Source organism: Sardina pilchardus, chromosome 13 (assembly GCF_963854185.1).
Source record: "Sardina pilchardus chromosome 13, fSarPil1.1, whole genome shotgun sequence".
In the NCBI taxonomy this organism is placed as follows: domain Eukaryota; kingdom Metazoa; phylum Chordata; class Actinopteri; order Clupeiformes; family Clupeidae; genus Sardina; species Sardina pilchardus.
In genome coordinates, this window is record NC_085006.1 from 27,887,656 (window position 1) to 27,915,209 (window position 27,554).

General features: G+C 46.0%; 1 protein-coding gene across 4 annotated transcripts in view; it reads right to left on the bottom strand.

Moving 5' to 3' along the window:
* The window catches only part of eml2 (EMAP like 2), a 37,976-nt gene extending 14,766 nt beyond the window's left edge, over positions 1–23,210 (bottom strand). The window contains exons 1-7 of one of the 4 annotated variants that reach the window (XM_062552518.1): positions 22,920–23,210; positions 15,694–15,879; positions 14,902–15,025; positions 13,605–13,709; positions 4,290–4,318; positions 2,837–2,966; positions 1,424–1,573 (exon numbers count right to left, since the gene is read on the bottom strand). In XM_062552518.1, the coding sequence (XP_062408502.1) occupies positions 1,424–1,573; positions 2,837–2,966; positions 4,290–4,318; positions 13,605–13,709; positions 14,902–15,025; positions 15,694–15,879; positions 22,920–22,986 (791 nt within the window). In that variant the 5' untranslated portion in view covers positions 22,987–23,210. Of the gene's footprint in view, positions 1–1,423; positions 1,574–2,836; positions 2,967–4,289; positions 4,319–8,736; positions 8,896–13,604; positions 13,710–14,901; positions 15,026–15,693; positions 15,880–19,122; positions 19,212–22,463; positions 22,606–22,919 lie in introns of those variants that run through there. The other 3 variants (XM_062552519.1, XM_062552520.1, XM_062552521.1) reach the window with 3 other exon arrangements.
* Between the last annotated feature and the right edge of the window lie 4,344 nt (positions 23,211–27,554).

Below are 27,554 nucleotides of genomic sequence, written 5' to 3' on the forward strand. Positions count from 1 at the left end.
ATCTAAACTTACACAGTGCGGTTATAGCCAACAGAGGGCCGCCAAGTCAATGCAGAAGTGCCGTTCACCCTGTTACGGGTTGATGAACCACTGAAATGATTTTGGAAACATTATTTTAAGGTACAAAAAAACTCTTTAGTGTTGCTTTAAAACTTGCATAATTTGTGTCACTGAACTGAGGGCTGCACTACCAAGCAAGGTAGGGAGGTAACTATCAACAAAGTGGCTATCCTATTTTGGGAGTAACCTCTGATAACCTCTGTAACCTTTGAACGTAGCTTACATTACATTTAGCAGCCACTTTTTTGTCCAAGACATTTCACTGAGCATCTGATTCTAAAGTGGTGTGTTGTTTGGATCAGCAGTTACTCCTGAGGTTGCCTGGGTAACACCAGTAACCTTGCTTTGTAGTATACCTCTCTGATGGCACATCACACATGACCTTTCACCCCTGTCTGTTCTACTGGGCTTCTCACCCAACCCTTGCAGGATGAGGATGAGGAGGATTAGAGAGAAGAGGAAGATCAGGAGGAAGATGGAGGAGGAGAATGAGGATGAGGAGGATCATAAAGAAGAGGAGGAGGAAGATAGAAGAGGAAGAGGAGGAAGATGGAAGAGGAGGATAGAAGAGGAGGATGAGGAGGACTTTAGAGAAGAGGAGGAAGATAAAGGAAGAAGAGGAGGAGGATGAGGAGGACTTTAGAGAAGAGGAGGAAGATGGAGAAAGAAGAGGAAGAAGATAGAAGATGAGGAGGATGAGGAGGACTTTAGAGAAGAGGAAGAAGATGGAGGAGGAAGAGGAGGAGGAGGAGGAGGAGGAGGACTATAGAGAAGAGGAGGAAGATGGAGGAGGAGAAGGAGGAAGATAGAAGAGGAGGAGGATGAGGAGGACTATAGAGAAGATGGAGGAGAATGAGGAGGAGAAGGAGGAAGATGGAGGAGAAGAAGGAGGAGGATGAGGAGGACTTTAGAGAAGAGGAGGAAGATAAAGGAAGAAGAGGAGGAGGATGAGGAGGACTTTAGAGAAGAGGAGGAAGATAAAGGAAGAAGAGGAGGAGGATGAGGAGGATTATAGAGAAGAGGAGGAAGATGGAGAAAGAAGAGGAAGAAGATAGAAGATGAGGAGGATGAGGAGGACTTTAGAGAAGAGGAAGAAGATGGAGGAGGAAGAGGAGGAGGAGGAGGAGGAGGACTATAGAGAAGAGGAGGAAGATGGAGGAGGAGAAGGAGGAAGATAGAAGAGGAGGAGGATGAGGAGGACTATAGAGAAGATGGAGGAGAATGAGGAGGAGAAGGAGGAAGATGGAGGAGGAGAAGGATGAGGATGAGGAGGACTATAGAGAAGAGGAGGAAGATGGAGGAGGAGGAGGATGAGGAGGACTATAGAGAAGAGGAGGAAGATGGAGGAGGAGGAGCGTCTCACCATTTGACGTCGTCGTTGTGTCCCAGGTAGTGCCTCTGCTGCTGCTCCTCCACGTTGTACAGCACCACCACGGAGGCGTTGAAGTACACGATCTCGCCCGTGGGCAGCAGGTACAGGTTGGAGCGGCAGTCTCGGCCCCGGTAGCCATATCTGAGCCGCAGGGAGTCAGGGAACACAGCGTACCGTCTCAGAACAGGAGAACACTTACTGCAGGGAACACAGCCAACCATCTCAGAACGGTCTCAGAACAGGAGAACACTTACTGCAGAACAGGAGAACGCTCACTGCAGGGAACACAGCGAACCGTCTCAGAACAGGAGAACACTTACTGCAGAACAGGAGAACGCTCACTGCAGAACAGGAGAACGCTCACTGCAGGGAACACAGCGAACCGTCTCAGAACAGGAGAACACTCACTGCAGGGAACACAGCACCCGTCTCAGAGCAGTCTCAGAACAGGAGAACACTCACTGCAGGGTCCCCAGAGCAGTCATGAGGCATCATAACATAATCAAATAATGACCACTCAGAGTTACTGTGCCTTTCACATACTGTATGCCAAGGATGCTTTACAATGAAGAACGCTTTCAACTTCCTCCATAATTCATTTTTATTGTCCTTCAGCCTGCATTTCAGCCTTCATTTTTGACCATAAATATCAGAGTAGGCTTTTACTCTCAAAGGAATGTTTTTTTTTTTATTATGGTATTATTATTCTGCTTTATTATATCTTCTGTGATTCGTAGTATATGCAAATAGAAACAACATTTTAGAATCCTAAAAGGGTTACACGAACATGTTTCAATAAAAGGATAACCTGCCAATGTGTCAAAAAGATGTTGTGCGCATGTATACTTCAGAGACAGCTCTCCATCGTCAAAGGACAGTACAGCGTATGCATGGCATGCAAAACTGCAACTGTAACACAATAGCGCTCTGCTAAAAGCATCTGCAGCTTTCAATGTAAATATGCCATGGCCATGATCACATGATCACTGAGTGAGAGCTGAGGGTCCATAAAGTGTTTTTTTAATGGCTCTCTGATTCAATCAAGCCTACTTGATTTGATTTGAATGTAGTTTAAATGTATTGAATTCGACGTGCTTTTAACAAAATAGGTGCTAAACCACAGAATAACATGATTTACATCTAACCAACGGGGAAAATAGGCTTTTATTGGCATTGCCTTTTTTTCTGTTTAAAGCGCTGTCCTCTGTGAACAACCGTAGGATTCCAGCAAACTGTAAGTGCGGAAAGGAAAAGGCAAAAGTGTCTTAAATAAACTAAAAGGAGCCTCTTCATGACGCCCTTGCCTGTAAATGTCAGAATATGATTTAATCTTCCAAACAAAACACAACTAACAGCACCAGGAACTGTGCTGCCGTAAGCACTCAGTCTGACTCTGAAGGATACACCCACTGCAGTTTGAGTTTACGGTCCGGCAGCGCCACCTTCTGGTCAATGCTGTAACTGCCCCTCAGGTCATCAGGGATGTGCATGGTGACTGGGCGACCACGCAGGAACATGCGCACGTATCCATCCTCTACATCACGGAGAAAGAAGAGCAAACATCTATGGAAAGGTGCATGTATTCTGTGCAGCACTTTGGAAAGAAATGTCTTTTTAAAAATACATGACTTAGGAATTTCTCAACACTTAAACACTTAACTAAATCAATATAGCCACCCTTCAGCAAGTACCACCAGAGTAATGTTGAACAATTAACATTCTAAAGAATATCTGAGCTCTTAACATTTTAGAATCTGAGGCCCAATTCATACCAAACATCCGCAACACAAAACTGTAACAGAAGGAGTTGCAGCAGTGTGAATGAAATGTTGCATGCCATTGCAAAGCATTCACCATGTCTATCGCATTTGCACGGTTTGCAAGACCGTTGCAGCTCATCTCGTCGCAAATCTTTGGTTTGAAGCCCCTTTTACACGGATGAGCACATTATCTAACTTGAAAGCTGAGGTACAGTACAGTATGGCGTGTCCTGTGAGCTCCAGCTCCACAGTGAGCATCTCTGGGACTCTGGGTGGGTGGTGTTGCCACGCAGCCGTGTGGCCAATAACAGTGTTGCTGTACATCATGTACTGAGACTCCCTTTGGCTCAAAAGCCTTCCATCCTTAATACAACATCGCATCCGACCACAGACAATGTCATTAGCCAGACAGACAGGGCACTGATCAATTAGGGGAAAATCCATCTCTCTCTCCCTCTCCCTCTCTCTCTCTCTCTCTCTCTCTCTACCTCCCCCCTTACTCCATCTCTCACTCCCTTACCCACCTCCCCCTCTCTCTTTTATTTCTCTCTTCCTTACCCCTTACCCATCCTCTCTCTCCTCTCTCTCTCTCTCCTCTCTCACTCCCTCACCACTACCCTCGTCCCCTCTCTTTCTCTCTCTCTCTCTCTCTCTCTCAAGGTCTTAGTCACTCCCTTACCCATTCCTACAGTACTTTCACTTACTTTCTCTCTCTCTCTCTCTTTTCTTTCTCTGCCTCCCCTCTTAAAACCACCCCCACCCCACCCCACCCCCCACTCTCTCTCAAGGTCTTGGCATTCAGCCCCCCCCCCACCCCCCCCCCCCCCCCCCCTACAGTGGACTTCCCATAACTCCCATCTATATGCTGACTGCACAGCACAGCGCAGGGCCTTTCAGTAATAGGCTCATTAAAAATGAACATGGGGGCTGAATGCAGTCGGCGGCTTTATTGTTGACCGTCTCTCCAAACCCAAAGTCACAACACAAAGGCTCTGTACCCTTCCCCAGCATCTCTCTTTCCATCCGCTCTCTCTATCCATCCAATCATCCGGCCATCCATCAAAAATGCATTTAGCTTGGCAGGGGAAAAAGCCTACCTGCGTTGAGTGTGCATTCTTTTGACTTGCTGAAAAGAGAAGAGAGAAAGCACATATTAGTACATAATGTCCACCGGTACGTTGTGCGCTTGAACCATATATATTAGTACACAATGTTAAAGCACTGGTATGTTGCACGTTTGAAACATATGGATATCAGTACACAATATTAGAGCACTGATATGTTGCACGTTTGAAACAGTAGTTTCACCATTACAGTAGTACACAATGTTACAGCACCGGTTACAGCATACAATGTTACAGCATACAATGTTCCAGCATATGTTGCACGTTTGAAACATTAGCGCAGAAAAGTACAGCTCGTGAGCTTGTTTCCCTCCCTACCCTACACCTGCTGCTATGCCTCAGCCTCAGCGTCTTTGCTGGGGAGTAAATAATTCATTCTGTTCATTCATTCTCTCTCTCTCTCTCTCTCTCTCTCTCTCTCTCTCTCTTTCTCTCTTTCTCTCTTTTCTGCTAACCCATCCTGTCAGTTGTCCTTGGAAGGAATTCAGGGCAGGTCCATTCAGAAAGACAAACCACAGTGTCAGGATAGCTCACTGTATGCTAGCCAAAACCGGGGGGTGGGGACAGACTAAGGCGAAGGCACATCTAAATATTTGTTTACATATTGATTAAAGAACAGGAATTTTCTTTAACTATTATTATTATATTAAAATAAAATGTATGTATTGGGTATGTGCCTGTGTGTGTGTGTATTTAGGATTGAAATGTGGGGTGTGTAGTGGAGAGAGGTTGGCATCTGTATGTGAGAGAGAGCATCTGACTGTGAGCCTGCCTGTGTGTGCGTGCGAGTGTGTTTGTGTGGGTGTGTGTGGGTGCGTGCGTGCGTGCGCAGTGATATGTGGCAACGGATATGAAACTCTCTCTTGGCAGACAGCACCTCTCCTGGAGCTTCCCTTTTGCCCTCCTGTTGCTGTGCTGTCAGAACTCTGCTGTCATGGCGACAGTTTGACTGACAGGTGGTTCCACTCCGCCTCAGACAGAGCAGTGCTTTCTGCTAGAGCCAGCAGCACCTTCAGGGAGCCCCTTCTCACACAACAACATTCTCCACTAGCAGCACTATCTCGCCCTCTTTTTCTGCACATCCCTCTGTCTCTCATTCCCTCTCATTCCCTCTCTTCTCCCTCTCCCTCTCTCTCACACACACAAATACAAATCAAACCAAACCGAATTAACAGAGCCACCAGACTGCATCAATGCTGTGTCAATGCCAAAGGTAGCTGATTACTATTTGATTGCAGAATCAAGATAATGACATTGGACAAAGGGAAAGTATGGGTCTGCAGTATTGGGTCTGTGTACGGCCTAAAAGGAACCTCAACTGGAACTGCAACTTGCCCTCCAGTCGGTTCCCATTCGCTCCAGCACCAAACACCAGGACTACATAGTGCATAATTCATCTATCATCTCTCTCACCCACACAAATGCTACACACCACTCTACTCAATCTGCAAAGTGCACTGTCATGTCTCCTTCTAGGTCATCTGTCCAAGCCGCAGGAAGTAACAGACATTATTTGACACCTCCAAGACAGAAGCTGACGTGACGGCTAACTGCTCGTGAACAATTTCACTTAGCAGAGGTGTACGAGAGCAGACATACAGTATACGTATGAAATGAATGTCTCAAATCTGCATAATTGATGCGCTGGAGCTTAGACTGAGCCTGCCATTATGGATGAGTTATCAGCGCTAATCCTCCCCCCATCACGGACATCCATTTGTCCCCGTTTGACAGGCAGCAGCATGGGTGCAGCCCGGGTAGAAAAACTTGCGATGAACCCACTCATTGGACATGAAGGGAAATCTTTAAATGGCTGCAGCCTGGTCTGAGGGGCGGAGGGCGGTGTCCTGTGAGGCTCACAAAGGACTATTTGTGTGCTGGTGGCTCGCCAAAAGCACCAGCCGTGTGGGACAGTGGCGACAGCGAGCAGACTCCTCACTCATCCGCCGCCAGATACTAATTAGAGTGTGTGAGTGTCACGCTGGCACATTCAGGAAACACCAACGGGAGGGAAGGGAGTTACGGTAGGATGGAAACTAACATGAAGGAATGATTTGGTTTTTCCTTCAAGATTCTTACAGCTGAACGCAACTCTGGTAATGTAAAGTGTGCGCTAATTGCACATTCCCATTCATGTTAAATGTATGAGGGCAACCACAATGGGAAAGTTTAAGCGCAACTTGATCTTTGGGGAGAGCCCTGTTCTGTTCAGAAACGTGGCCAGTACAACGCCCCTTTTAAAAATGATCGTGCTTGTGGTTCACATGACACCTCCGCCATCCAGTCAGAAATCATTCATCCAAATTATAGTCAAATCCAACTCATAATGACTCTGGAATGGAGTCTGGAATGGAATGGAGCGGACACAGACCAGCCAAGTCCTCCAAATTCCTTCTCCACCGAGTCCAATTGACCTCCACGCAAGCAACTGCTCTCTGGAGCAGCAGGACTTTCAGGCTAGCAGACTAGCAGCTACCTGGTCCAAAAGGTAACACAGGGTGAGCCCAGCGGCAGCATCCCCTGAGAGCAGCCTGGCTTACATAAGAGGGGGTTTATCTCTAGTGGTGTGACTGCAGAGCCCTGCTGCAGTGTGGCTGTGAAGGGATGGGGTGGCTTAAAACCACAGGGCTTCAAAGGAATCAACATGATCTCTCTCGAAAAAAAAACAAAAAAAAAACATGATCTCTCTCTTACAAAAGCACATTGCGTCATCAATATCACAAGATTAGAACTGTGCCCTTCCATAATGATAAGAAAACATGGCGGTGGCTTTAAAAGACTGGCGTTTTAGAGAAACTGTTTAAAGCCCTTTGTGAGGGGATGAAGTAAGTGCACTTGGACGAGGTTGGCAGCCATCAAAACAATTCTGTGGTTTTAACCCACCAAATGAGAGGGGCTGACTGACACTAAATAATACACAGGCACTTTGAGGGAATCATACACAGGCTGGAGTTCTACGTGATACAGACAGGCCCACACACACATCATCACACTAATCAGCTGGCGAGGAGAGGCTGAATGGTACACTAAAGTGGCCTATTGTATTGAGAGGACGTTTTCCAGGCTCTGCTCCTTGCCAAGGTTCTGCCTTGGTTTTTACACACAGATGCTTTCAGGGCATTTACATGGCAACCAGGATTCTTCAGCTCCCTGCCTCAAAAGCAATCAGTAGCCTAAGCACATTCCCACACCCACATCCAAACACACACACGCACACGTACACAAATGCACACACACACACACACACACACACACACACACACACACACACACACACACACAACCACACACATACGCGCAAGCACATACCCACACCCACATCCAAACACACACACGCACACACATGCATACGCGCACACACACACACACACACACACACACATACACACACACACACACATACACGCACAAACACACACGCAAACGCACACACATGCACACGCACACACACACGCATTCACACACATGCACAAACACACACATGCACATATACACACACACACACACATACACGCAAGCACACACACACACACACACGCACATACATGCACGCACACACACACACACACACACACACACACACACACACACACACACACACACACACACACCAATATGTTTAGTGCATGTCAATGAGGCAGTGCAAATCAATATCCACTCTGTGATGGTGGACGAGCCCTCTGCTGCCCACTCAAGTATACATCGGACTGCGGAACTTTGATCTGTCCCCACCCTGCCCCCTAGCGTGATGGAAATGTCCCACACGGTGTCTTCTGCTCTTGGATGTCAGCGCTGTTTTTTTCCAGTCCCTCTAAATCACTTCCAGACACCCCAAATCAAACGCTCTCCCCTCCTTTTGCCTCACTGGCGTAATTAAATTACCCTTTTGGCGTAAACAAGGGCCAGAACTGCACAATTACACTGCCAGAGCCCCAGTTGCTAAGAGCTTTAGGCAGCTGGCCTTTTAACATTCCAAACACACAGCTGATGGTAAAGGATGGCACACACACACACACACACACACACACACACACACACACACACACACACACACACACACACACACACACTCACAAAGCACACGGTGCACCAGTTTGAATGAGATTTCTTTCCTGTTTTTATGAAGTGCGAGCAGCTAAGTGACTACAGATGCAGGCTGGAGTTAAAGCACCGAGGATGAATCACTGTAAAAAGTTGTTTTTTTCCCTTTCAGAAAGTTGCAGATTGCAACAACAAAAGCTACCACTTCCTTGATTCCACAACTGAAGGAATGTAACCAACGCAACCCCAAAACCAAAACTGAAAACATGCCACCTCCAAACTAGAAACCTTTCACCACTTTAGCTTTACCAAAAAGACTTCCTGAAAGAGTTTGGGCTTTTGCACTGTAAAGTGAAGACAACCATGCAGCAAGTTTTACCTCTCAGATCTCTTCATGGTGACTTTTCCGTTATGCAACAGCGAGACGCGAGTAACGGGAGGGGGATCCGCACGCCGGGAAGACAAACTCTCGTGTTAAGCAACAAAAAAAAAGCAGCCAGACTGGAGTTCCTGGTTGTCAGAGCTGCCCAACTTCAGCTGACTGTGTAAACTGAGTGAGTGAGTGAGAGCGTCCACGGTCCCTTCCCTGCTGTCCAATCACAAGGCACTTCCTGAGTTTGCATGACTGCCCCTTCAGAGGAGGGCCACACCTCCCTGCGGTGTCTGGCGTGCGGTAACATGAAGCATGTAGCAGCCGAAGGCTAGAGCAAGGGGGAGGGCAATCCACACAACCCAGCACAGACTAACCACAGAGAGAAGTGCTCATGCAATCCCAAGGGACGCTTAGGGCCAGTTAAAAACTGGTTATGCTTCATGAAGTAGGCCTGAGCTGTTAAAGCAATAGACCAGGGGTGGCCAACCAGTCTAGCATGAAGAGCCAAAAAAAAATCCACAAAAGTCAAAAGAGCCGCACAACAAAAAAGGTGTCCATACTACAACAGCACAACATTAGGCCTACAGTTATAGCTCCTTTGTTTTTCATTTAAAGTAAGACACTTGGCAGATGCTCAATGATCATTGATAAATGATCATTGGAAAATGAAAAAAGATCAGACACACATCAAATCCCCCCTCACTGAATGACTTATAGGCATGAGCAATGCTCCAACACGTGATAATGCAATGTCAAGTGTTCAGTTAACTTTTAAAAAGAAAATAAACAAAAAGAAAACGAGTGACTGACGTCTAGCCATTACCAGCCTACTTGCAAAAGTATGTAGGAAATGTTCAGGTTTGAAGCTTTATGAATCCGTGGCATACCAAGTACCAAACTAATGTGTAGGCTAGAAACATATCACCTCCGCGAATGAGGTTATGTTTTCATCGGGGTTTGTCTGTTTGTTAAGCAAGATGTTAAGCGGAGGCGCGAGATGTTAAGCAGGATGCGCGAGGCGGAGTTTTGCGATCTCAGAGTGCTTTTGTTTTGATTAGCCTACTTTGACATATTAACCAGAGGGGTTATGTTACAAAACGATAAATGGTCCTTTTCAATGGCACATGTTCCTTCTACTTACGATTAGCTTCATAGTATTCCTGATTGCAACAGTAGCATTAAACCTGGCTGAAGAATAAACACGTCTGCTTCGTTTTGGCCAATTCCTATCCATATCATGACGGTACAATTATTGTTAACTATTAATAATTACTTTTGGCAATAGGCTACTATCAAATTCTGATATTATTTTTTATTTACCGGAAATAAGGGCTATTTCAAAAGGAAAACGTGTAGGTCCGAGGAGAAGTGAGAACATCAGATGAGCAGCCGTGAGCCGCACGAGAGGAGGCAAAGAGCCGCATGTGGCTCGCGAGCCGCGGGTTGGCCACCGCTGCAATAGACTAATAGAGATAAAATGGCTCAGCAAGTAGGAGATACAGTGTGACTTGATGACACAATAGAGACTACACTAACTACAGAAAAGGTGTGGATCCATGCCAGGTGGGTAGTCAGGGCCAGGTACACAGTGTAATAAAGGTTGTTTGGTGTGCTTCGTGAGATGTCTGGTCTGAAATGTTAAAACGAGGCAGATCAAATGTTTCTACAAGCAAAAAACAGAACTTAACCCTTTGTTCTAGCATACACACAACACAACACAACGCAACACAACACAACACAACACAACACAACACAACACAACACAACACAACACAACACAACACAATGCAACACAACGCAACACAACGCAACGCAACTCAACACAACACAACACAACACAGCACACTTGGCTCTGGCTCTGGTTCTGGCTTGATTCTGGCCTGATTCAGGCTCAGACCCGCCAGTTCCTACTGAACTGACAGCAGCTGAGTGGACTATGAAGGGAGCAGCTCTGCGCCGGTCTCTGCCCCTACCAACAGCCCTGCCACCTGCCTCATGGATCCATTCTGAGCGGCCATAAAACCTGCTGCATAGAGGAAGCCAGCCTCAGCTTATCTCACTATCTCCGTTCTCAAACATTGGACAGGTGTGGCATACAGTAGACAGACTGAGTGTATCATATTGTTTCTCTCTCACAGGATGGGAGAGCCTCTGTCTGTTGGCCAAGCATTCATTAACAAGATGTCCCTGTCTTTCAAGACACCTGGAATGGTACAATTATAAACATTACAAGCAACAAAAAACTCCAGTTAAGGCCGTTTTGGCTCCTCAATTTAACCCCCAAGGCTGCACATACATACTCGTTTAGGCCTACCTGTCATTTTCTCTACATCAAAGACAACAAGTGTCGTCAAGCTTTACACAGATACCATGTTGTTGTGAAGCAACACAATAAGGGGGTGTCAGGTTTCTTTCAGTGCCTGGGGTCAGTTATCTCCAGCCATTTCCTATTGTCTGGTCTATTCTACCCGCACACAGGGGAACTTCAATTATTCACACGCAGAAACCAGGCTACACTTTCAGACATCTTCTGCCCATTAGCGTAAACAAGCAGGACCAGGATGTACTGTAAGGAGCCATATAGGAAACCCTTCACCGAGGTCTGCTAGCAGAGAAACCCAGCAGCCATTTAGTCTGTAGCTGTGTTCAAAAAACATATATCCACTGTGTCAATATATAGTGTGCTAAATACTAAATAGTGCACTGTGCAGTGAAATAGTGAAGATTGTGAACACAGTATGCTCCTGTGCTATTCATAGAAAACTGTCAGCTGGTTAGCGATCAGGGCTTAAAGGTGGGAGAGGTGTCAGATCTACACTGACAGGTAACACAGCTCCTTGTGGGTGAGGGTGTGTGTGTGTGTGTGTGTGTGTGTGTGCCTGTGCACATGTGGAAAATACAGTATGTGTGTAGGTGTGTGTGTGTGTGTGTGTGTGTGTGTGTGTGTGTGTGTGTGTGTGTGTGTGTGTGTGTGTGTGTGTGTGTGTGTGTGCGTGCGTGTCAGGCGTGTAATGAGACAGAGGACAAGAGACAGGAGGGGTGCTTTTATTTTTATCTGATGGTGATGCGCACACACACACAAACACACAAACACACACACACACACACACACACACACACACACACACACACACACACACGCACACACACACGCACACACACACACAGAAAGAGGCAATGAGATGGATGCTGTGTGGTGGTTTTGTCAGGCTGTGAAGTCTGAAGGTGAATGTTAGGGGCCCTGAGACTCAGTAAGGCCTAACTGATACACTGTGTGGTGTGCAAGTGAGCAGCTGAGGGCGTTTTACACAAACGTACTGTGAGTGGCGTACACAGTGTACACAAACGTACTGTGAGTGGCATACACAGCATACACAAAGGCACTGTGAGTGGCATACACTCTTTTCTCTTCTAGGCACTGGGTTTCAACCGTTTCTCAATTCAACCAGCACAACTATTTGTATGTCGCTTTGGACAAAGGCGTCTGCTAAGCAACATAACCGTAACCATAACCGTAACCGTAACCGTAACCGTAACCGTAATCATAACCGCAACCATAACTAGGAAAGAGCTAGACCATTGTGATGGAAGTAGAAGAAAACACCAGGCTCAAGCTCAAGTTTTTGCATTTTTCAGGTCTGTAAAATCATCTCCACATATTTATGCAATAGCAGGAAGCTAGCTGTCTAGGAAGGTACAGTAGCAACAACAACAGTAATGGCGTATGATCATGGGCAGAGCTGATCTACACCTGTGGTGCCTCCAGTCATCCAGGATATTTGCATAATGCACCTCTGTGTTCCGAGTAGGAACAAACAGCAAGAACCGAACGAAAGCAAAGCTTTTACAGTGCGGCACTGCAGACTACCAGAACCACCAAAACACACCAGTTAGCATGTTGGCAATGTTCTAGCAATGCCAATAAGGCTCTGGTGGCGTTTGCCAGGTTTTCCATTTTTCTCAGTTAACTAGCTTGTTTTACACTAATACCCACACTGGCACAGAATAAAACCTTCAGGCATGGTGTTACAAAATGTACTGTACGATACCAACATTTCCACTTCTATTTGATCCAGCAGAGCTATCACTCTGACACCTGACCCGGAAGTACAGTAGAGTGTTGGATTGATCAGAGTTTATTCACTTCCACAGTTAGCTTGTCCATTTTCACCTCAAAGTGGGATAACTGAGCCAATTGAATCCACTACAAGTAGACAATGCAACCACACATATTTTACCAATCACACTTGATCACACTTACAAGTGTTCTATTAACTATTACAAACCCCTGACTGGCACATAGATGTAAGAGTTCTCAATTTGACCCAGGCTATATGTTGACTGTTAGAAGATGGAAGAATATTTGGGAAAGGGCTGTGGAATGAGGATGAAACAGAAGAGAATTTGTGAGTCAAATGCAGCAGGACAGGTTCTGTCACGTTTGACATTTCAGACTTTTCTTCCCCGGAACAGAACTTTTGTCAAACAGTTCTTAATCCAGCAGAGAAGAACAAATTAAGAAGAACATCTTTAAAGTCTGTAGATGAAGCTATTTTTCTAAATATTTAATTTCCTGTGTATTAGCCACATTGTGTATAAGCTGCAGGTCAGTGTTTTATGGAAGTTAAAATAATCAAAAATCTTATTAAAACCATATTAACTGTCCCCATTTATTAACCTCATAGCTGAAGAAATTGTACAAAATTTTGGTGTTTTTCCTGAGGGCATCATACTGTATGTCATTGCTATTACTGTAATATCCCCTTAGGAATTGATAAAGTATGCCTATCCATCTACTGTATCCATCTATCTATCGATTCCATTCATGTACATGGCGACTGTGTGTTAGGTGCAGCGTTGAGAGGTCGGGTCACCTGTCTCTCTTGCCTCCGCAGGAGCTGCTGGAGGAGGTGGTCCTGCTGCGGGGGTCCGAGAGGTCCCTCCGAGACGTGGACAGGCGCTCGGTGGACATGCTCTTCCTGCGGACGCACAGAGAGCAGGACACAGAGACGGGTGGGAGGTTACCATGAGACAGTTAGAGGAGACGGAGGACAAGGAAGCATGAAGAGACGCCATGCTGAGGGCCAGCTGGTTTGAGACAGCTGCTCTGGCTACAACAGGAAGAATGAAAGAGGACAGAGAGGGAGAGATACAGTAGGAGAGAGAGAGAGAGAGAGAGAGAGAGAGAGAGAGAGAGAGAGAGAGAGAGAGAGAGAGAGAGAGAGAGAGAGATCCCTATCTGATCCTAAAAAGAGAATATTAACCCTTAAGAGTGTACCGTCACACCGGTGTGTTTGGAGTGTTGGAAAATTAACATTCTAAAGAATGTCTGGGTTCATTGAATTCAACATAGAATTTTAGAATGTTGAATTGTTGCGGAATGGAATCTTGTGTTAGAATGTTCAAAACCCACCCGGGAGAGAATCTCTGCCAGAGATGTAAATGTATATGTCAAAGTAAATGTATCTTTATACTGTAGCACATCATACACAGTGCTCATTCAATGTGCTTTTTATGTTATGACACAAGATTAGTCAACATAATATGTAAAAACAAAATCATATTAATTAAGAGACAAAAATATGACATGAAATAATATATATATTACAAAAAAGTCTGACCAAGATGGCAGAGTTGTAACATGAAAATCTTAATGTGATTGAAAACTTTCTAGAGGAACATTGGCACTTGTGGTTTATATGCCACACAAATTTAGTCAGGGCCAATACACCATCAAATAGACTACTGTAAATGTTAGTTCTTTTGGAGAGAAAGAGGCTTTGTGCATCCAGTCTGAAAAGATTGGCATTTTTCAAATATTAAGTCAGATCAGAAGGATATGTTATGCATTGTAGTCTATGGAGGGCGTGGAAGGATATAAAGGATTTCTATGATATGGTAACAATAGCCTGCCCAATTTTTAAAGAATGGGTTATGGAAATCTAAGCATGTGTGTGTGTGTGTGTGTGTGTGTGTCAGAGATATCTGCTTAGGGACCACAATACAGTTCTAACTCTGTATTAATATCTTATCTTATCTCTCCTAATTTCCCTGCCACACTGATATAGAAAGATCACACTGCTAAACAGCGCCCTCCCTGGCCAAACTGCAGCTGCAGCCTCATGCAAAAACTCTTTGTGAATGTTGTATTGTTTGAGAAATTGCTTGTACCTTTTGATGGACATCAGCACCTCCTTTTTGGGTGAAGAGGGCGAGGAAGGATACCCCCCAAGTCTCTTCTGGCCATATCCATTGCTCACAGGCTTGGAGGGTAAGGCTTGCAACAGCTGGCGTACTAGAAAGGCAACAGAGATAACAAAATGTGAGCTGTGATAAGAATTCAATCCAATGTGTAATTACAACCATGACAAGTCTTCCAAGGTATCATAGTCCAAACTAGCAAACTTGCAACCCTATACTGTGAATAATAAGCTGACCAATGCAAATAAGGATAAGAGATAACACATGGCCTGATATGAAAATTACAAGAAAACAAACTGAACAGATGATCAGAAAGCATCTCTTTAGCCCATCCAGCATAAACAAGCTGAGAAAAATAGACCATTCTGCCGAGATAAATACATAAAAAAATAACTTTGTTAGCGATCTGTCTCTGTCTCCACTAATAGCGCAGGCCACCTGTTCTCAACGGCACACTGCTTCTGCTGCTTCTACACCGTTCTACACTGATTATTTCATCACCGATCACGCCCCTTTAGGAGGCGGAAGTGGTGCCATTTCATTCCATTGAAAAACCCCTTTATGATTCATCATGGTAACTATACAATCTTTGACCGTACCACTTGTGAACTGTGGCCTTCCTCACATCACCGTAGTGACCATACCACTTGTGAGCTGGCCTTCCTCACATCACCACTTGTGAACTGTGGCCTTCCTCACATCACCCCTGTGACCTTCCTCACATCACCGTACCACTTGTGACCTGTGACCTTGACCTCTGACCTTTGGTGGGTGCGGGCCTGCGCGGCGCCAACTGCGTCTGGTCCTCACAGAGGCCGAGCCTGCGGAGGGCGTCGGCCAGAGCGGCCTTCAGGAGCTGGATCTCATCCTCCTGCAGCTGCAGACGCTGCTCCAGGTGCGACAGGCGGTCGTCCACCTCCATGGCGCTCCCCGCAGACAGGTGATCATCTGGGAGAGGAGGAGGAGGAGGAGGAGGAGGAAGATGAGGAGGAAGAGGAGGAGGAAGAGGAGAAGGAGGAAGAGGAGGAGGAGAAGGAGGAAGAGGAAGAGGAGAAGCAGGAGGAGGAAGAGGAGGAGGAGAAGCAGGAGGAGGAAGAGGAGGAGGAGAAGGAGGAAGATGAGGAGGAGGAGGAGAAGCAGGAGGAAGAAGATGAGGAAGAGGAGGAGGAGGGAGGAGGACGAGGAGGATGAGGAAGGGAGTGAAAGAGGTAAGAGGGGGTGAGAGAGAGGATGTGGGAGTGAAGGAGCGGTGAAACAGAGAGAGGAAGAGAGGAGATATAAAATGAAGGTAAGAGAGAGAGCGAGAGAAAAGAGGAGGTAAGAGAGAGGATGAGAGATGTAGAGGTCAGGGGAGAGGGAGAGAGGGAGGGGGTGAACGCAGGGTGAGACACAGAGAGGGAGAGAAGGAGGGAGCGGAAGAAAGGAGAAAGGCAGGGGAAGAGACAAAGAGAGAGAGAGAGAGGGAGATAAGGAGGAGGTGAAGGAGGGGTGAGACATAGAGAAGGGCAGAGAGAGAAGGAGAGAAGGAGGGGCATAAGAAACAGAGGGAGGCAGGGAGTGAGAGGTGGAGGGCAAAACAAGATGGAGAGAGAGTGGAGCGAGAGGTGACAGAGATAGATGGATGAGGAGAATAACAGCGGGATGGGGAGAGGGAGGTGTGGAAGAAACGGGGGAGGAGGACGTAAGAAATGAGAAGCAGAAATGAAAGAGTGGAGGAAAAGATGAAAGGAAACGCAAAGGAGGAGAGTGAGAGGCACAAGGATGGAGCGGGGGGAGGGGCAGAAGAGAGAGAAAGAGGAGAAGAGAGAGAAAGAGGAGAAGAGAGGACATGGGAAGAGGAAGAGGAGAGAGAGGGTGGAGGAAAGGTGAGAGAGGGGGGATGGGGAGAAGAGAGAAGAAGAAGAAGAAAGAGGAGGAGGAGGAGGAGAAAGGACATCGGGAGAGGAACAGAGGAGAGAGAGGGTGGAGGAGAGGAGAGAGAGGGGGATGGGGAGAAAGAAGGAAGGGGGGAAGAGAGAGTTTGCATTTTGATAACAGGACTTTCAACAATTTGCATCCCCTGTTTCAATGCATTTGCATGGGGTTTGTAATGCACCCTGAGAATAGCCCACTCCAGTCCTTTAGCACTTTTAGTGTTACTTTTACTTACTTTCAGTGAAGCTACTGTAGCCCATAATGCATATCACAAGGAACACGTGTGAATGTTTTTGACAGATGCCTAAAATAATATGCAGTGCATCAAATGACACTGAGACACCTGATTATCCAACAGTGTTGTCAGCACTACGCTCCAGAACAACATAGACCTTACAGCGGTGAGCTGATTTGACTGAACGCTGCCTGGAGTGTGTGTGTGTGTGTGTGTGTGTGTGTGTGTGTGTGTGTGTGTGTGTGTGTGTGTGTGGCAGAGTCACTTCTGTAATGGGAGGAGGCCGGAGGAGGGACACAGTCGTGTCCAGAGGTGGCGCTGTCCTGCACATAAACTCCTGTCTTGTCCTGTCCTGTCCTGTCCTGTCCCTCCCTCGTTTTAACCCGGTGACATTTCCCTCTCTTTGCCGCCCCATCCTAGATGAAGCCATTAGGGAGATTAGCCTCAATTAGTGCTGCTGTGGCCTCAGTTATATCTCCCAGACTCAGGAACGCCTTATCCACATCCCCAGGGATCAATTACCACCCAGGCTCCATCTGATCTCTCATCCACTCTCATCAAGAGCCACCAGCCCACAACTCACACGTCTACATGGCGCCTCAGCAGGAGGTGGCAGTTTAAGCTGTCATGCTCAATTTCACACGTCAATTTAGGATTTAAAAATGATAACAAAGTATCCGTGCTTTCAATAAGGCAGATAATAATCATACTAGTAGGACTAGTTAGCTATAGTATATATAGCTTTCAGGAAAATCCTCAGTTTATTTCATTTTCATCTAATTTCCGTTTCCAATGTAGTGTATAGACCTAGGCTATATAAAAGATCTCACACATCACTGAAACGACACATAATCAAATACTTTAGCCTTTTCCATACGATCCAATGCATTTCTATACTAGCGCTATTGCTCCCCTGTGGGCTGTATGTAGCATGGCTACTGACGGGGCAGTGCAGTGATGTGAATACCAAGCGCAGGTCTGTCCTGCTAAGAGCAGCCTACAGCAGCCTGCTGCATAATCACATGCCTGAATCTCTTACATCAGCCAGCGCCAGCCCAGATGCAGTCACACACACACACACACACACACACACACACACACACACACACACACACACACACACACACACACACACACACACACACACACACACACACACACACACACACACACACACACACACACACACACACACACACACACACACACACACACACACACACACACTGATGTGGAACTCCACGCCAGAGCAGCGTCTCAGGCAGGATTGTGCAGGTCACTGCCAGCAATTAACCCACTTGCGTGTGTACACACACACACACACACACACACACACACACACACACACACACACACACACACACACAAACTGCCCTTCACATAATTCAGAAGCCATGTGTCTTAATGACAACAACAGATTTGCGAGTGATAGCAAACACTCATCAAGATTTTCCCAAACAGAGCAGCTCTGTCTCTGGTACCCCCCCCCACACACACACACACACACACAGCACACACTACACACACTACACACACACACAGCACACTGGAGCTGTCTGCCCAGCAGGCTCTTAGAGTAACTATGCATATCAAATGATGGGGTCTTTAGCGCCTGACAAACACACCCACTACACACACACACACACACACACACACACGCACACACACACACACACATACACACAGATCGCAGCTCCAATGAAGGCAGCAGGTGGCGGTCATATGAAAGATGTGCGATTGCTGTGATGTGAAAATGAGCTATACAAGCCAGTAAAAAGAACATGGGATGGAGAAGAGGAGGAGAGAGGGAGAGAGAGAGATAAAGGGGGGGGGGGAGAAGGATAAATGATGGAGGGAAGGGACCTTTGCCCTGGGACAGAGGCATGTGGGATAGAGGACAAAAGGAGGTGGTGAGTGTGGAGGTGGAGAGGGTGGAGGTGGAGGTGGAGGTGTAGTCGGAGGCTGGAGGCTGGATGTCCGACACCTGCTGAAATATTAATCCGTCTCCTCCTCCAGCCACCGCACGCTTCACGTCCCCCTACCTGCCATGCCAGTCAGGGATCAGCGCAGTCATCCAGTCCGTCAGGCAAGCCTCTCTCTCTCTCTTCTCTTTCTCCTTCTCTCTCGCTCTTCTCTTTCTCCTTCTCTCTCTCTCTCTCTCTCTCTCTCTCTCTCTGTGTCCCTGGGGGCTGTTTTCCAGAGGCGCCAGAGTTCCAGTAAGAGGTGCTGCTCCTTGCCGGACCTCCCTGACAAACAAGGCATCTGTGGGCTGGACTTTCTGTCCTCTCCCTCCCTCCCTCCATCCCTCTCCCTCCTTCTCTCTCTTTCTCTTTCTCTCTCCATCTCTCTATCATTCTCTCTCTCTCTCTCATTCTCTCTCCCTCTCCCCCAATCTCTCTCTCATTCTCTCTCTCTCCCTCCCTCCCTCTCCCTCTTCTCTATCTCTCTCTCTCTCTCTCTCTATCTCTCTCTCCCCCCGTGTTGTTCATGTTGGAGAGGAGTGGAGCGCTCAGTAACAGGACACTCCTCCCTTGAGTCAGATATCAGCGCAGTGGCTACTGCTACCCACAGAACAGAGAGAAAGAGGGAGGAAAGGATGAGAGTGAGAGAAAAGAGGGATAGAGAGGTAATGAGGATGAGTGAGATAGAGAGAGATAGGGAGAGATAGAGGAAGGATAAGACTGGTGTGTGTGTGTTTGTGTGTGTGTGTGTGTGTGTGTGCATGTATAACACACACAGAGAGAGAAAGGATAACATTGTGTGTGTGTGTGTGTGTGTGTGTGTGTGTGTGTGTGTGTGCATGTATAACACACAGACAGAGAGAGAGAGGGAGAGGAGGAGAGTGAGTGAGAGAGAGAGATAGAGAGAGAGGGAGGAATAGAGGGAGAGAGAGAGCGCTGCTGGATTGGCATGACTCCAAACCTGCTCAATGCAGTGGCCAGGCACCACCAGGAAGTGCAAGAGCAGGGCTACTGATCAAACTCCTCCATCAATGACACACACACACACACACAAACACACGCACGCACGCGCACGCACGCACGCACACACACACACACACACACACACACACACACACACACACACACACACACACACACACACACACACACACACACACACACACACACACACCCACGCGTGCGCGCACACAGACACACACACACACACACACGCGCGCACGCACACACACACACACACGCGTGCGCGCCCGCACACACACACACACACACACACACACACACACACACACTAAACACACAGCCCGATGTGAGTCAGCGGAATCTACAGCAATGTCATTGTTTTGATGAGACAGGGAGGCTGTGGCTTGTCTGGTGGCTTCAATCTGAAACCTGCTGAATGCTGCCTATTGAACTCGTCATCTCCAATTCAGTTTCTGAATCACATGTAATGTTACATTTCAATACAATAATCAAACAGAGGGCATTCAGTATAATGGCAGCATATTGCGCAATATTCAACATCTACTGTAGGATAAACTTAACTAACCCTCCCCAAAACATGGGGAAACATGATCTTGGATCTTTTACGTGGAATGTGCATAGAACATGAAGTCATTTGACTCCTGTCAGATGCACCTCTCAAATCAGCCCAGTAAAAAAGCTCCTTGTACTAAACTGAGTCATTGTCTTAGTTAATCATTATCTATCTATTAACTATATTCTACAACGATCAAGTGGACAATGAACAAAAGAGGACATTGGTTGTGAGGCAAGATTCAGACAGCACTCTTCACAGCTGATAAGTCTGCGACTCTAGCCAACCATCTGCCATTGTAACCCATCACTCACGCACAGGTGGTCAACAGGGTTCACCAGGATGGCAGCTGACTGTGGAACCGCTCTGGCACAAAATGCGGCCCTGATCTGGCATGAGTCCGCTACAGGGCACCACGATGGCTACGAGGAAAGGACTGAGCCGCCCACCGTGGATCCAACTGTTTCCCAGTCTGGGTTTCACTAACAGCTCAAGCCTTTGAGCCTGGCAAACACCAAACCCCTCCATCCTCCTGCTGCTGCTGGTCTGGTCTGATCTCTACTGGGGCTACTGGGAGCAATGGAGCTGTACTCTACTCAACATCACCAACATGGCTGCTAAGGGTAGCGGTGGGACTACAGTAATAGTTATACCTTATAATAGTCTGAATAAATTATACATCATAATGAATTATAATCAGTTGTCTCTGCCTAAGACTGCCAGGAAGTATTTTCCTCCTCCAGAGAGCCCTGCTGTACTTTCTCACCCAGAAACAGATAATGAACCACACCCAAGCACATGGATCAGACCCCACCCTTCCATCTGGAGGAAGCAGCCTAATAGCCTGAATGGCCCGAGGCATCGTATCAGGCCACGGTATCAGTAGCCTCTTACTGTAACCTCAGATGATAGCCTACCTCATCCCGAGCTACGAGGCTTCAGGCAAATCAGGCTATCAGCCTGTTCCCTAAGTAGGGCTACAGTGCGCTACTTTCTTGTGAGGATGCATCTGGATCTGGATGCATATGGGGGCTGGTGAGTAGGCCACTGAGTAGTTAAGTGTTTAAATCTCATTCTACTCTCACATATAGCACCCGTGGGTTTTGGTCCCCCTAACAAGCACTTTAACCATCTTGGCCCTGGCTGCATGTTCCCATCTGATGTGAGGCTCAAGTCTAGCTCTCATAACAGGTGACTTTCTCTCACTTTGACAAACAAATAGTTCCCTGAAAATCTAAATTTCCCTTCTAAGCAAGACAAACAAATGTTTTAAGGGAAAGGTGAAATGTCCTGCTCATATATTCAACATCAAGGTTTACAAACACAGATGTAAAACAGTCTACATTTCCAGTGATTGAACCTGAATGACTTGTTTGTTGCACTGCAAGATCTCTAAACCACGTTGCAAAGAATGAGCGCAGATGGCAGATTATGTGCAGTGGGCAGCAGATTGACACTTAGTCAACATCAGCACAGACCTCACTGAAGTGTACAAGTTACAGGAACATCGTGTGTGCCATAACATTCGATCAGGGGGAAACAAAGGGAATAGATGATTCATTAGGCCAACATAATGCAATCATCCAACAACTACAATACCTTTCTACAGCTAGGCTACTATCAGGCACAGGTGACACACTAACAATCAAGCCATGTTGACACAAACACAAATACAGTATTTTTGTTTCTGTACCAAACAGAGATGGAAAGCATAACATAGACATTATTAGACACCAATCTTTCATGGGCTACCAACAAAATGTTGTGCCCACATCTCTCACTGAATTAATTTGTTAGGTAGCTACTTCAGCTTTTTAGTCCACTCACATCAAAGGAGAGATTACATAACTGACTGTCGTTCATTTATCTTAGCGTTTCATCTTACCTTCTCTGGCAGTAAGTGGACGGTTCGAAATCATATTTTCTGACCACAGCGCAGTGTTCTCCATTCTCTTCAGCTGCCTTGAGAAGCGCCAGTTGCAAACAGATGCAGCCAATATCACATCAAAATATGGTTGACTCAACCATTGTGTTTTACATGTATGCAAATATAGCTGCTCGTCAAAGTGTCTGAATACCCCGTCCTACTCAGCACAGGGGTACAGTTAGCTTAGCTTGCTTTGGGTAGCCTGGTATAAAATGAGCCCGTGTTGTCTGACATGGACAGAACACATTCTGTGACAGGCGACAGTAAAAAAGCATAGTATCATAGTCCTGGCATAACACTCCTCGGTTGTATGGAACTAGTAAGTTCTGACGGATATGGTCTGTAGAACATTTGCATTGATAACCTCTCGCCGTGCGACAACCGTATTAATAAGGAAATCCATTCCCAACTTACCGTTGCAATACTGAAGCAGTAGAGAGGCGTTATCAAGGCTTCCGCAAGATGCGATCCTCTCCGTCATATCTGTCACTTTTATCTGATCCCTCTTCCTCTTGCCGAGTCCCCCAGTCCAGTCCCCACTGTCCCTCGCTCACTTTCTCCACATCCACCACAACAGCCAGCTAGGCTACCGTTACAACACCTTCTCACATACAACCAGCCAGTCAGTCAGCCAGCCAACCAACCCCCCCAGCTGCTTCACCACTCACTACCTGCGTGCCCGTTTCTATGGCAACAGCCTCACTATCCAAGCCACGACTTTCATCAGAACTACAGGCGGAACGCGCGGCTCGCGTATGGCACGCGTAGCCTACGGTAGGCTACATTGACCTGTGGCTCAGGAGGGGGGGTGGGCTTTGTGTGTAAGGCAAAAACTATAGATCACGAATAATTATTGAAACTGCAGAAATATTTCACAAACTAAGTATAGCCTACTTCGACTGTCTGAGGCGAGTGCCTGAGGGTATCAGATAGCATCGTCACCACCACAGGGTAAGCTGATAAGCCTTGCTGCTCTTAAATGTTCTTTTGTCCCATGACCAGAGTGAAAATAACATGGACTTTATGACAGCCCACTGATGCTGTCATAAAGTCAACATGAACAACACCAATTACAAAACATTTCTGTGTCTTGCATGGCCAATTCGAAGCGCTGTCCATATGGGCACTGTGCGCTCATGCCATCATCCACCAAATAATCACAATATCTTGCAGTATAACTTCTAACCACTAGGTGGGAGTGTTTTATCACCATTTGCACTTAACCTTTGTAAGCCCTCTATAATAAGGTGTAATGATGCGGTTATGGGCCAGTGTTCTGGAGCTTTGGTAGGAATCAATAACTCTAAATGGATGGTGTTTCCGCTGTGGTGGTTTTCATAGATAAATCTAGCTTTGTGTGTTCAGAAGAGACACATTTGACGCAACGCCAGGAAACAGATCTTGGATCTTGCATAATGATCTTTGTGTTGTCTACTAAAATATTTTAAAGGCAATAGAGAATGAGACACTCTAGTTTTAAATATATTTGCCCATGACTTAGTTGACGTTATCACACTATCACTTCGCCCTACGCTACGCGCATATTGTTCAAACAATATTGAAACCAGAGGTTGGCAAATTCAGTTTCAGAAAGTAAAAGTCCTACCACACATCTGTGCTAAACCATTCATTTAAACCAGCTGATTCTAATTAGCACAACTCTTCAGCTTCACTCACTTGCTTTGACCACTTGGTGTCACTGTCTGTCTGCTGTCGTGTTTTTCTCGGTTGTTTTGACACATTTCTCAAATCAGTGTGGTCATTTTCAAACTGTTTTTAACTGTTTGTTCAAACTCCATCTTATCACTTGGACATCATTGAAGCATTTTATCCCTAATTTTGAAAAAAAAAAAAAAAGGTTCAACATGCAACTGATTTTGTACAAATGTCATTTTTTTTTATGGCTATACGTCATGTTGGTCAAAATGCACTATTACTGCAAATGTGTTGAGCTAGTTCAGAGCTAGTTGTAATAGTCTGTCTAGCATATATGTATATGACCTGACAGACAGGAATGTCAGGATGTATAGAAAGGTGCATCTCTGACCAAGGGCTGTTAAGCCATTGTTTTACACACCATCGGCCATTTTCCATTTGCACAATGCTGTAAAGCATTTTTATAAAGTCATAATGTCTGTCAACAGAAAAAAACTTATTACCTGCAAAGGCCAGTTTCTTGCTAAAAATCCTTAGTTTATCTCCCAAAACTATCTATGTCAGTGTCATCAGAATGACTTTGTGTCATTGTGTACAGATAAGACATGCAGTCAAATGACTTTGAAGGATGCAGTCAGTAAAAAATCTACACACTCTAAGGTACTATAATATTACACACCAGTGCCGCTTCATATCATGTGATTATAAAGGACAATCAGTGTTGAAAATGTAAGAATGCCATGGGCTTCTACCTGCATCATATGTGGGATTTCCCACGTATATTTATTTTTTGGTAACAAATGATCTAAACTATCGAAGAGTGGTTATAGCCACGCCATTAGCAGAACAACTCTGTGGACTAGGAGGTGACTGGTCCCGTCCACCATCTTGGGTGTATAAAGCAGAGTCTGCCCTGATGCTACTTGGGTTTAGTAAAAGAATCCCCAGACATGGGAAGAATCAAGTAAAGCCTGGTTTTACTGAGGGGCTAAAGGGCTAATAACCGACACAGCCTCCTTTGAAGGTATATTGCAAGATTTTATGATGGCGGGGGTGAGTTCAACCATGTCTAATCCCATGTCTTACATACAATTCCAACTGCATAATGTCCCGTGATTAAGTATGAACAAGTAGATGTTGGAGTTCATCCCACCCTGCCTTTCTGTTTATTTGATGCTGCAAGCAATGGTTTCCTGTTTCCTACCTCCCGTAGTGTTTTAAGTTCCCCTAAATGTCACCTCTCAGCAGTCAGTCACAAAAAAAAGATAGTTTAATTTCTCTCACTTTTGCCACTAGGTGTCACTGTCTGTCTGTTCAAGAGCTAAATTGTCTACTGAGTCCATAGACCTCTGAAGTTCGCCTACAAAAAGGATCCAAAGCTGCCATCTTTGCCCATATAAGGAGATCCGGGAGTTAATTGAAGCTAACTGCCTATGGCAAGTTGCATTGTAAGTTAGCTCTGGGGTAGCAAAGATCAAAGTGTGCCATCTTCACCTACCGAAGATCACAGTATCCACCAGACGGCAGTGGACAAAACTGTGTAGCGAAAAACGTCTGCATTTCTAACGTCTTCATCCCTGCGAGAGTTTAACAGGTGCGATAATTGAAAAACCCCATGTTATTTTCCCATAGAAAAAATCTCAAGATACCGGATCTCCTTATTTGGGCAAAGATGGTGGCTTTTTTGTAGGCGAACTTCAGAGGTCTATTGCCCAGTGTACAGAGTAGTAATTGAATGAACAGGAGCAGCATTGTAAGCCTCCTCAGCCTTCTCACACATCCATATTGTTAAGTCAGCTGGTCAGTTGGTATCTTTGTCTAATTGCCCAACTAATAGAGTTATCACAGATCACAAGGCAGAGCTAATTGTACACAGAAAGACTAGATATTAGAAAGCTAGATATTGCATTGTCCGTTGGGTATAGGTGGCCTAACTAAACGTGGCCGCCATATTGCCGGGGGACACACCTTGGCTGTGTCTGAATCATAAGTACACACACTATAGGCAGCGTGCATTTTCCGGAAGTTACGTCAGAATAGACTGTCCGAAAGTCAAGCGCCCTCATGGGTATTTCGTTTGGCGTGATTTCCAAGCTTGCATCGATGCATCTTTTTTGGCCTCAGATATCCCATAATCCATTGCGCAGCACAGGTCAAGCTCCACACGTCATGCAAATCGTCAAGCAACCGCTTAACCTTACACACGTCGACACATCTACTGTTATGTGCCCTGTCACATTGTATGTTGTGTTTGAGTATGTTGTTTTCTGTTTGTGTTGAGTTGATTTTAGGCTTGCTGCTGCACAAATTGCCCATTGGGACAAATAATTGAGAAGACACTGGAACACATCCAGAAAGGCTCAGCTGTTAGGGTACAAAAGAAGATGTCCATTGAGAAACTCCTTGGTTCTGGTTAATGACTTGCATCTGTTTCAAATGGCCTATCAGTCACGTTGAGGGTTCAACAGGTTCAACAGCCACATGCCTGCTGTGTTCAGCCTTAATCTGAAACCCAGCCATTATCACCAGAGTGCTAATGATTCGAGGGGCATGTGGTGCATTGTGTGCGTGGTGTGCTTCGAGTGTGCTTGCGTCCTATTTGCTTTGACAGGTAGACTCCCAGGCAGAGCACGGCACACTGGCCCCCCACTCTGCAGACGGTGCTGGGGGGTTTACAAGTGGACACACATGCACAGGTTTGTTATCACATGCACACACACGCGCCATGCATGCCACACACATAACTGTGGAAACACACACTCAACACACACACACAAGCACGCAGAAACACTCAAACAGTGTCGGGGAGCAGTGAGTGCAAACTAAACTCATATTTGCATTGTGAAGTAGAGGCATTGCAATATTTGTGTATCGAGAGAACGTGCGCTCATTTTTGTAAATTGTGTGCTCAATTTGCTAAATCGTTAGAATAAATATGGGCTCACTATACTCAATTGTTCGCACAATTTACTATATTGTGCACACATTTCACTTAATGGCGCTCTCAATTTACAACAACTAAAGTGCGAACACAATTTAGTAAAAAGAGTGCACATTTTCTGGATATAGCCTATAGCCTACCAAAAAACATCTTGCAATGGCCCCTCCAGGCTTGTGTCAGCCGAGCAGAGCAGCAGAACTCCAGCTGAAGGCCTCCTGCCAGAGGTGGGACTCATTATGGTGTTGTTGCCGCACTGCATTCTGATGAGATATTGTGTTGTGTGAGTCTGCGCTTGTTCAGGGACGGTTAAACACTTCCTCTACCGCATCCTCTCGCTAATGTACAGTGCACAACAGCAAGCAAGCAGCAAGGCCTTTATACGGTTTTAGTTATTTGGTGAATCCAAAGCATTCTCCTCCTATTCTCCTGCACACAATTTGAATAGAAAGCGA